This window comes from Malaya genurostris, chromosome 3 (genome assembly GCF_030247185.1).
Source record: "Malaya genurostris strain Urasoe2022 chromosome 3, Malgen_1.1, whole genome shotgun sequence".
Taxonomy (NCBI): Eukaryota; Metazoa; Arthropoda; class Insecta; order Diptera; family Culicidae; genus Malaya; species Malaya genurostris.
In genome coordinates this window covers 147,915,330-147,927,553 of record NC_080572.1, presented here as the reverse complement: position 1 = coordinate 147,927,553, position 12,224 = coordinate 147,915,330, and the positions used below count along the sequence as shown (strand labels likewise).

Genomic DNA, 12,224 nt, shown 5'->3' with positions numbered 1-12,224 from the left:
TCCTCGCGAACCAGAAGAACCAAAACAAATACTAGCATCACATTTTAATGAGCGGCAATCAGATGTCAAATGCGTGAGTGATTTGAGAGTAAACGTGAATGTTGATAGCTTCGATATGAGTGCAAGGGTAGCTTCTTGAGTTTGCAAAATGAGGAAAAATGTTCGATTAACAGTTTAATAGACGTTCCACAGAACAGATGCTATTTATCTACGACGTAGATAGCACTTTCACTAGCTCGGCGCGATAGAAAAACTGAGGTTTAGGCGAATATTTCACACTGTTACGGTTGATATTAAAGAGTGAAAAAATTAGCACTTGAATTGACTTGGTATACACTGAACCCATTAATATTTCATTATTATTAAAGTTATAATAAGTAAATAAACCGTTATAATCAAAAACTAAATAAAAACGTGCCTAATCCACCTAGCAGTGAGATGATACCTTTTTTTCAATCCGTATGTGTTTTTTGCATGAATATTCTACGGTGTTTCAGTTTTCATTACATAATTTTAATGACCGTCGTTTCAAGCGACAATCACTCATTACCATGTAATATCGAAGCTGCAAATCGGATCGAATTTGAATCTAAACGTGTGACAATCAATTGAACATTCCATGAGATGTCGAAGTATGTTCCACTTTAGAGTTTACGGTTATTTACGGTACTTCCAGAGCCGATATTCAGGATCCAGCATAACCCAAAACGATTCCATATTGGTTTGAATTTTCAAAAATTATTTTAAAATTTCTCATCTTGCTGTAATTCTAGAATCGGAAGTCAGAATTGGATAAAATTTATTATTTTTGTATGGGATAAAAAATATAAATTAAAATTCGATTTGGCTTTTTTGAGAAAACGATTGAGCTGTGAGAAACGTTTCAGTACTGAAGTCGGAATTTGAAATCGGAAGTCGGATCCATAACACCCATATACCATTCGAATCAGTTCGTCGAGATCATCGAACAAATGTGACAAATAATTTCACTCAATTTCCTCGGAGATTACTAAACCGTTTTGTACAAACTCAGATTCATATGAAAAGTACTATACTCTTAAACAAGGTTCCTGAATTACGTTCGGATTCGACTTTTAATTGCGGAACCACAGGATGATATGTGAAACGAAATTAAATTAATGCAACGCATTTTTCTCGTAGATGGCAGAACCGATATAAGGTTCAAATGAAATCTAAGAAGCATCTAACAGATCGGCTGAAAAGTTCGTATCGTTTCTATGAGAGGGCTGCTGCACTAGAATTAAATCCATACCATTTTCAGTTAGTACCAACCTTCAAAAGATACGTGTATAAATTTGACAGCTGTCTGATTATTAGTTTGTGAGATATTGCATTTTGAGTGAAGCTACTTTTGTTATTGTGAAAAAAATGGAAAAAAAAGGAATTTCGTGTGTTGATGAAACACTACTTTTTGATGAAAAAAAGTGCCGCCGATACCAAAAAATGGCTTGATGAGTGTTATCCTGACTCTGCACCGGGCGAAGCAACAATTCGTAAGTGGTTTGCAAAATTTCGTACTGGTTATATGAGCACCGAAGACGATGAACGCAGTGGAGGTCCAAAAGAGGCTGTTACCGATGCAAACGTGAAAAAATCCACAAAATGATTTTCAATGACCGTAAAGTGAAGTTGATCAAGATAGCTGACACCCTAAAGATATCAAAGGAACGTGTTGGACATATTATTCACGAATATTTGGATATGAGAAAGCTTTGTGCAAAATGGGTGCCGCGTGAGCTCACAATCGATCAAAAACAACAAAGAAAAACCATGCTGAAATTGAACGAATTGGGCTTCGAATTGCTCCCTCATCCACCGTATTCTCCAGATTTGGCCCCCAGTGACTTTTTCCTGTTCTCAGACCTCAAGAGAATGCTTGCTGGTAAAATAAATTAGAAGCAATGAAGAGGTAATTGCTGAAACTGAGGCCCATTTTGAGACAAAGGACAAATCGTACTACAAAAATGGTATCGAAGTTGGTAAGTTGGAAGATCCCTATATTCGCTGTATCGCCTCTGATGGCAATTATGTTGAATAATAAAAACGAATTTTGGCAAAAAAATGTGTGTTTCTATTGAACGATACGAACTTTTCAGCCGAACTGTTATGATTCAAATGAGAGGTTATAAAATTCTATAAAATATCTTACTATTTAGTCAGATCCGATTTCCGGATTAGGAGATACAGTGTGATCAGTATAAAAATGTCCATATCACATCATTTAATCAGGTTTATCGGGTTGGCAGATTTGGATAGTCGATTCCCGAATCAATTTATTTCAGTTTAAGCAGTATTCAGTTTTCAATTCTGAATGTCCCCAAAACTACAAATTCTCAAAGATGTCTACACACTCTTTAGGTGAATTTAACTGATTTCGGCTACACCGATTTTCGAATTTCGGTTCCAGTATCGAATCGTTTCTCAAAGCTCAATCATTTTCTCAAAGAGGCAAAATCGATCTTCAAAAACAAAAATTCAAATTAAAGGATTTATGCTCCCATACAGAGTTGGTGAATTTTATCCGATTCTCGAATTACAGGATGATGAGTTTTTAAAATTCATACCGATATAGAAAATGTAAATTGTTTGGCGTATTAATTTATGGCCATACGAATCATTTTGGGTTATGCTAGTTCCTGAATACCAGCTCTGGAAGTATTGTAAATAATGACGAGAAACTCTAAAGTGACAACAGGCTTCCCATGAACAATCAACGCGCAAGAATGTTCCACAGAAGGATGAAAATGAAATTAATTTCCAACCGAATAGGGATATTCCAAATTTGCCGCCACTTCCTTACAGCAATCCTAAAAATTCAGCCGCTGGATCACAAAAAGATTCTTCTTCCAAAATCCCTCCTGGATGGGGCAATAAGGACTAAGCAAAGGATAACTCTGGTGACTTGTTCTCTGCTGAACAACTGATCGTCATTTTTGAAACAATGACCAAACTAGGAAACTGCAGAACGCGGTTAGATCAAATCAACACCTTAGGCAAATTCATCATCGAATATGCAATACAACTAGTTGGTTGCAGTAAATTGGAACGCTTGCTCACTCAAGAGCAAAACTGTTGAATTGTCCGACTTTCTTCAAGAGAAGAATGCCGATATTACTGAAACTCACAGGCTTCTGTCTGCCTTTAGATTTCAACTTATAGAAGCCATCAGAATTGAGATTACAACGACGATGGGACCAATCATCATCATACGTCTCCTTCTCCATGTATGAGTAGCTCGCCTGACAATTGGTTATTGCCCGCATTTATGTTGTTCCTCCACTTGCCGATCTCCTCACTTACCTCCGACAGATCTAGTGCTGCAAATGTGTCGTCGACTGATCGATTACTGTGTGGTTCTATGTATATTGACATTTGTTTTGTCTTTCTCATATAGAAAGGTTATGCAATCTCTTGAAAAACCGACTAGTAAAAATTGGCTCGGAGGGACAAGTGTCATATACCATTCGACTCAGTTCATCGAACTGAGTAATGTCTGTGTGTGTATATGTCAAATAATCTCAGAAGGTTTTCTCGGAGATGGCTGAACCGATTTTAACGAACCTAGATTCAACTGAAAGGTCCTAAAGTACCTTGTAAGCGGCGTTCAGCAATGTGACAAGCAATGTGACCAGTTCTCACTGGCTAGAGCGCTGAACTTAATGATTTATAAGATCTGGGTGGATGAGATTTTACCGCAGGAATTGATGGAAGGAGTGGTATGTCCCATCCACAAAAAGGATGATAAGCTTGTCACATTGCTGAACGCCGCTTACAAGGTACTCTCCCAAATCAATTCGTAGGGCCGTACCAAACGGGATACACTGGGGCCCGCACCACTGCGGATCACATATTTGGGATAAGACAAGTACTCCAGAAGTGTCATGAATACAACGTACCCACGTATCACCTATTCATTAATTTCGTTGTATACGGCACAATTGTTCGAGAATAAGCGGGGATTGTACAGCTGGGACATTTTGGTTTAATGATCTTCAGTCAGTTACAACCCAACAAAAAACTATTTTTATTTTCAACGTTGACGTTTTCATTAACACATGTTTATGATTGTTTATATACCCTATACTCAGTCAACGACTGATGGTTTGAACATCATTTATTTTATTGTTACAAAAAAAGTTCAACAATTAAATTGAAATTAAAATTAAGTTTTGCATGTCATACTGTCGAAGAAAAATTTAATAATAAGTTTTCACGTTGGAGTTTTGAAACGAATGATCATCCTTTATTTAAAAATCACTTATTTATATCCTATCCTCTCCTAACTTAGCTAATTGAATTTTACAGTATGGATTGCTAAAAATCCGGGGGGAGGAGTTAGAACGCGCAGCGTAAATCTGATTTAACCAATGACATGTCTCGGTCATTGTATTGTATTTGAGTAGGAGAGAGTGAGTAATGTTTCTAGACAAGTGTGTGAGTGTGATACAGAAAGGGGAGGTTGAGAGTAGTCAGGTTTAACTCTCGTGAGTGTCGGTTCGAGTCAGTGTGTTTTCCTGGGTTACTGTTATTCTAGGTCATGCCATATGGCACTGTTTGAGAGAGGTGTGGAACGTGGAGAAACGGGAAATGACATAACTGTTTTGTTTTTGGGTGATATTTGATGCTTATGTTTCCTTATTTATTGTTGCGGTGTTTTCGTTGAGTCGAAGTAAGTGCTGACATTTTAATCGCCTTATGTAGGTGAAGTTTATATTTCAAGTGGGTTTCTGGGTTTCATGACATGGTGTCGAGTGGAAATTTGTCGAGTACGTGTTTTATGGAAATTTGTCAAGTGCGTGTGGTCTGAAGTGTGGGAAAGATTTAATCTTGAATATTTTACATGGTCTAAAATGTGTGAGGAGATTTAGTGTTACATGCTCATATTACATCATCCCCCTTTTGGAAGAATGATGTAACGAAGGGAAATCATTCTGTAGTGCTTTATGGGATTAGTTTACCGTTGCGTTCGAACTCTCTAACAATTTTAATGTATATTGCAGGGTTTTCTTATAGCTAAAATAACCGAATTTTACAGTTTTTCTCAGAGAGGCTGAGTAAAACTTCACTTATGCCCACGGCAATTATTTTTTGATTTTTCTCTTTTTTTTACGTGGTGTTAAGCTCGGTATCTGAATCTTAATTCTAAAAGTTTGATGTTACAATTTTGTATTTTATGCTTTGATGAGTCTATTTTTGTGAACAATGGTTTTTTCTTTTGACTGTAAATTTTGTATTTCACAATTTGAATCTTGAAGCTGTGTAACTTTAAATGGACCAATATAAAATGGATCAATGTTTGCGTTTCGTTTTGTATTTTCGTTTTGTAGATACACTATGTCGTTCAATTGTATTTCTATCGGATTGCATAGGTGATCTGTTGTTGATTTTCTGAATTCTTTTTGGTGTATTAAATGTTTGTTTGCTATTTCGTGTGATTTGTGTAGTCGGTATTGTAATTCTTTATTGTACATGTCGAAATTATATATCGGTTCAATTTTGTCTGGATAAATTTCTTGTGGTAGTCTGGCTTTTACGCCGAAAACTAGTTCGTAGGGTGTATACCCATGATCTGAGTGTGGTGTTGTGTTATATGAAAATGCATAGTATTGTAACCAATCATCCCAGTCAGATTGATGTTCGTTGATAAAAGATCGCAGAAACTCGTTGAGGCATCTGTGATTTCTTTCCAAAGAACCAATTGTCTGAGGATGATAAGCTGTCGAAAAGGTTTGTTTAATTTTTAACAATTTGCAAATTTGTTCTAGAACCTCGTTTTTATATTCGGTTCCTCTGTCGGTTTTTAACTCAAGAAATTTACCGTAAGTTAAAATGAAATTTTCTATTAACGCTTTAGCTACGATGTTAGCTTCTTTGGTTGGAATAGGTATATATACAACGTATTTGGTTAATTCACACTGTATGCTTACAGCGTATCTATTATTATGGATTGTTTTGGGTAATGGTCCAACAGTATCGATTGCCACTACTTCAAATGGTTTGTTAGGTGTATTAGTAATTTGTAATTTTTCTTTAGTATGTTTAATAATTTTGTTCTTTTTGCAAATTTCACAGGCCTTGATGAAATTAGCAATTGAACTTTTCATAAATTTCCATGTGTATATTTCTCTTAATTTGAAGTACAATCTGTTTTGTCCGATGTGTCCTCCTGTTGGTAATTCATGGTGATTCTTTAATATTGTTTGTATTTCCTGAGGTTTACTAATAAACTTCGGTGGTTTGTAGATAATAATTTGTAATGTTTTAATTGTTTTTAGGACGAGACCTTTAAACATTTCCATAGGTACCATTTCAAATATTTTATCATTGCAAGAGATTGCTACTCTGCTAACTTTTAATTTTCTCATTTCTTCTTCATATTTGGAGATTGCAAACACGAGTGTTTGTCTGATATCTCTTATTTCTGTAATTACACGATGCATCGGTTTTTGTTTTTGTATCCCTTGATATGTATCAATTATAATGTGGTTGTTTTCGAAAAAACACCTCATTTTCAATAAGTTTCTTACTTCGCTAGGAGTTTCCGTTGAATAAACAGAGAGTTGATCAGGCTCACTGTTGATGCAAGGATTATTACTTAAATTATTCTTATAGTTAGTATTTTTGGTATTATTTAATTTATCTTGTTCTTTTTTCTTTTTTATTAGTTCTTGTTTTCTTGACATTGATCTAGTTAATTTGGACGTTGGGTTTTTCATATTAAATAGAAATACTAACGGTCTGTGATCCATTCGTATAGTAAATTTGCGTCCATATAGGTAGGACTTAAAGTAATTAATTGACCAGTGTATTGCTGTCAATTCTTTCAAAATTACTGATTTTTTTTTTCTCCGGGTGTAAAGCTTTTGCTGGCAAATGCTATTGGTAAGTCATTGCCATTAATTATTTGTGATAAAACTGCACCACATCCAACGTCTGAGGCGTCTGTGGTTCAAATAAATTGGCAACGAATCTTCGCACGTCGTCGCTACTTGTTGGCGTAGGATAATTTTTTATTGCTTCGTATTTATTACTATCCGGTAGTATTCCTTTGTCTGTAATTTTGTGACCTAAATATGTTACTTCTGTATTAAAAAATTTACACTTATTGAGGTTTAATTTAAGGTTGTACTTCCTAATGCGTTCAAAAACTTTCTCTAAATTCTGAAGGTGGTGTTGAATTGAGCATCCAACTACTATAATATCATCTATATATACAAAAGCATGCTCAGGCGTTAATCCTGACATTGCGATTGTCATCATTCTTTGAAAACTGTTTGGACTGATATTTAAACCAAACGGTAATCTTTTAAATTGAGAGTGACCGGATTGGGTCGAAAATGCTGTAAATTTCCTGGAGTTTACTTCTAAGGGTATTTGATGGAATCCTGACATTAAATCCAGGGTTGTAAAATATTTTGCTCTACCAAGCTGATCTAAGATAGCATCAATTCTTGGCAGTGGGAATTTATCGGCTAATATTTTTTTGTTAAGTTGCCGGAAATCAACTACTAATCTCCATTTTGTATTATTGTTTTCTGATTTTTTCGGGACTAGTAAAATTGGATTGTTATATGGTGATATGGATGGTTCGATAATATCATCTCTCAACATTTTGTTTACTTGTGTTGCAATTTCGTTGCTTTGTGAGTGAATCGTTTTGTAGTTTGGAATGTATACTGGGACTCTATCGCTCAGTTCAATATTTTGTGAATAAAAAACGTTTGACGAAACTGGTTCGTCTGGTAAGCAAAATATATCAGAATAATTTAAAATTGGCTTGAATTCTGATTGGCTGACATTTATAGGTTTGTCAGTAGTATTCATAAATTTTACGAATTGGTTTTGTGGTGAAATAATTGCGCTTGCGCAAAATAACCCTTGTTTAATTTCCTGTGAGTGTAGTACCTCACTGATATTTAAATTTTGCATTATTCTGATAACTTCGCATCTTCCTGGTATAATGTAGTTTTTATCGATTGTATCTTGAATCGGTATTGCTATTGAAATATTGTTCCTTGTAAAGTTTAATTTCCAACATTCATAATCTATTAGGCAATTATGAGCCGAGAGGAAATCTCTACCTAAGATGCCATCTGTAGAAATAGGAAAATTTCGGCTTACTAGGTGGAATCTATGTTTAATAGAAACTTCGTTGTTAAATATTAATTCTGTTTCTGTCGATGCGATGGTTTCTATCTCGCCATCGGTAATGCCGGTAAGTTTAATTTTATTATTTATATTAATTGGTTGTTGTGGAGATATTTTGTTTGCTTTAAATACTGATATATCTGCACCTGAATCTATAATGAATGTGCATATTGAATTTGTCATTCTTATACCTACTTTGATAAAATTAGCGGCGTATAAAAGATCTTTCTTAAAAATTTTGGTTCGTTGGGTATTGGTTAATATTTTGTACTTGTTCGTACTGACGTGGTATTATATTTAATGTTTCATTTTGTGAGGCATTTTCCGTCTGTTCCTCGTTGGTTGATAATATTCTGTTATTTCCGTTCCTTCGGAAATTTTCGTGGTATTGACCATCTCTGCGGGGTCTTCCACGGTAATTGGTTGTATTCCGCATATTACCTTCATGCCGGAATTCTTGATTATTTGCATTAAAATTATTATGGTTGAAATTATTATTAAAATTATTATGGTTATAATTATTTCTATTATTATGAAATAATTGTTTTTGTGGATACCTATTGTATTGCACTGGATATCTGGGTGCATTATATTGTCTTGCCCCTCTATTAAAATTATTCACACGTTGTTGGTGCTGTTGAACAAAACGTGTGTGCATTATTTGGGAGTGGGTTATTTCGTCTGTACCCAATTCTTGTGCTTTCTGGTTTGCTTCTCTTATGTTGCTGAAATTACCAGCTTTGAGAGTTATTTTTAATTCGGTGTTGTTACACCCTTTTATTAGAGCGTTTACCCCTATCTTAGTGCTCATTGATTTTGCCACTGGTAGTGGGATTTTTTGCTTGACATAGGTATTTTCGAGTTTCGTGCAGAGGGTTTCAATTTCATCGCAAAAACTGTTTATTGAGTTTTTCTGTTTTAAGGTGTTTATTTTCGCTATGATACTTTCGGGAGTGGTCGTGATTTTACACCTTTCCTCGACTAGTTGTATCAAATTATCGATTGTATTGACTGTTTCAGGGGAATCGCTTGTTTGCGTTTTATTTCAGTACGAATTTTAATTTCATTTAATTTTTCTTTGACCGTTAAAGGCCATTTGTCGTTATAAAAATTTTATATTGTCGTCAGAAAAATTTTTTTTTTGAGTAAGTAATTCAAACGTTGGCCAATTGTACCTGTCGTACGGCCTTGGTTGCTATTTTTTTTGTGAATTGTTTATGTAATTCCAATATTCCTTTTAATAACAGATAACCAACTATTATTATAACCAGGGCACAAAGCGCGATGCCTTCGGTTTCTCTCTGTTGTGGGACTAATGTATTGTTGATGGTTTCGTCTGACGAAAACCAACCCATCTTAAACTTTATTTTAATATTTGTGTAATTTATTCTATTAAATTTTTTTTCTAGGGGTCCCTAATCTTACTTAAGCTAAGTACCTTTGATTTGTTGACTGCAAATTTTCTATCTCTCGGTTGCTGTCCGCTTCCAGTTTAGCTATTCCAACTTCCAAGTTCGGTAGATGCTCAACTTTGTTTATTAAGCGCACACTTCGTTTGGTAGATGCACAACTTTATTTGTTACGGCGCACATTTCGTTCGGTAGATGCTCAACTTTGTTTATTACGCGCACCTTTGGTTCGGTAGGTGCACACTTTTGTTTAACACGCGCACATTTCGTTCGGTAGATGCACAGTTTTGTTTAATACGCACACATTTCGTTCGGTAGTTGAACAATTTTGTTTTTTACGCGCACATTTCGTTCGGTAGATGCACAGTTTTGTTTAACACGCGCACATTTCGTTCGGTTTTGATTTCCTTCGCTTTTGAATGGCTAACTGGGACCAGGTTCTGAGTCCTAAGCTTTCGTTTGGAAATTTGTCTACGGAAAGCCAAATTGCACACTTCACCAAATCACCAATAATTGGAACTTGTTGCCACCACTGTGGAATGCCAGGAACACTTTTTACAGGTATGCAACTATTTCATAAGTCAATTTCTTTGAAGCAGTAGTAACTTCCTTGGAGAAAAATAGGCACTTTTGCACTGTTCCGAATTTTGAATCCTGATCATTGTTTCGTTAGAGTTTAATTCTTCGATTTTTTTTCGCCTTATCACATGCACGTATAAAACAGTCAATAGCACTTTAACTGAAACCGAATTGTTTCACAAGTTCAGCTCCCTAGAATCGTGAAGAAATTCTATCACCTGCACACCACGGAATCGCTGGTCGGAAAAACACTCGGTCGCCATTTAATAATAAGTTTTCACGTTGGAGTTTTGAAACGAATGATCATCCTTTATTTAAAAATCACTTATTTATATCCTATCCTCTCCTAACTTAGCTAATTGAATTTTACAGTATGGATTGCTAAAATTCCGGAAGGAGGAGTGAAAAATTGTCAGTGATATGCAGGCTGCTGCCGAGACAAAGCAAGCCAAAGTTTTGGCCAAACATCTAGCTGCTCATACAGCAGATGTTCCGGCTAAGAAAAAACGTGGAAGACCGGCCAAAACCTTTTGCGTGGTATAAAGTCTCAAATGCTTAGGTCGTGCTTTTATTTGGACATCAATCGTCGGGAGCAGTGGTCGTCAATAATGAGAGCAGACCTTTTGCGTGGTGCCAAACCTCAAACGCTCAGGTCGTGCTCTCATTTAGACTTCAATCGTCAGGTGGAGCAGTCGTCAATGAAAGCAGAACTTCAGTTCTTGGTTCTAAATTTAGTTCTTGAACTCAGGTCCAGTTACTTATTCTAGAATTCTATTCGGTTCTTTCCAGAACCATAATAATACACTCAAAGAATTATGCGAAATTTTGCTTTACTGTACTTTATATAACCCATTTTGATGGTCGAGGCGAAAAACCGTCTTCAAGTTTCAGAGCTTAGCTCCGGGTTTAGAATTCAGAACCTGTGTGAACTGGATTCTGAAAAAAGATTTCGGAACTGATTTCAGTTCCGAAATTGTAGTTCTAGAACTAAAATCCAACTGAATTCTGAGTCTGTTCTAAGTTCTGAACCATAATTTAAAAACCGGAAGTCAAATCCAAATAAAATTTAGCTAACATTTATCTAAAAGTTAGACATTAAAATTTATTTTGTGTATATTGAACCCTTCTTCTTATTCTCCCGAAACTGCAGAGCTTGGAATACGTATGACCAAAGAGAGATTGTGTGAGCCTCAGCTAGCAAAACCTGTCAATCGAAAGAATCATCTAGATAATTTTAGCAAATACGTACACACAAATATATTGCTATTTCAATGGATTATACTGATATATGACATTCGGCCATTCCGTCACACGTACCTGTATGAAAAAGAAAAGAAGATTCGAATTTTAGAATAGTGATTCAATATATAATCATAAAATGTGTCTGTCACTTCTGGTTCCGAACATATGATGGTATAAGTGACGTAAACGAATAACCGCACATTCTTCACCGGCTGAATTTTCTCGAAGATAGGTATTGCGATCTCAACAAACTGAGTCGAATGGTTGTATCACATTTTCAAATGTTGGTTGCATAGTTTTGCTGTATAATAAAGTTGCAAATTTATTCCGATTATTTGAGCAATAAACTGAAATTTATACAACTAATGACATTGCTGCAGTTTTGTCGAGATACTAGATACAATTAAACAATTACATGAGAAGACGGGTTTTATGTTACTTACCCTAGCCCATACTATAGTGGAGTAGGCTGCACCTCTTTTTTTATTTTCGGTGACCAATTCTGTGGTGCATACATTCAATATAGATAAGCAGCACGATATACTTGTTTTCGCAACCATTGCTGTCAGCATTAAGAGAGCCGTACGTCGAACTCCCATCACTGGAAAACATTACAAAATATTATTACCTCGAATAATTTATTTATTTATTATTAAATTTATTCAACTGACAATATTCTTAATGAATATGTATCAGTCCAGTCATAACTATTAGGTATTTTTTACGTAAATTTGTGAAATGGTTCACCAAATTCGAACGGATGCTTAACAGGGACAAATGTTCTCGATCGGAATACGGTGGAAGATCATGTGTGTTTTGCCAAGC

General features: G+C 35.4%; 1 protein-coding gene across 1 annotated transcript in view; it reads right to left on the bottom strand.

Moving 5' to 3' along the window:
• LOC131438546 (solute carrier family 22 member 21) overlaps positions 1 to 12,224 on the bottom strand; it is a 640,450-nt gene that overhangs the window by 110,215 nt on the left and 518,011 nt on the right. The window contains exon 9 of the mRNA XM_058608646.1: positions 11,843 to 12,000. Coding sequence (XP_058464629.1) covers positions 11,843 to 12,000 — 158 coding nt within the window. The remainder of the gene's footprint in view (positions 1 to 11,842; positions 12,001 to 12,224) is intronic.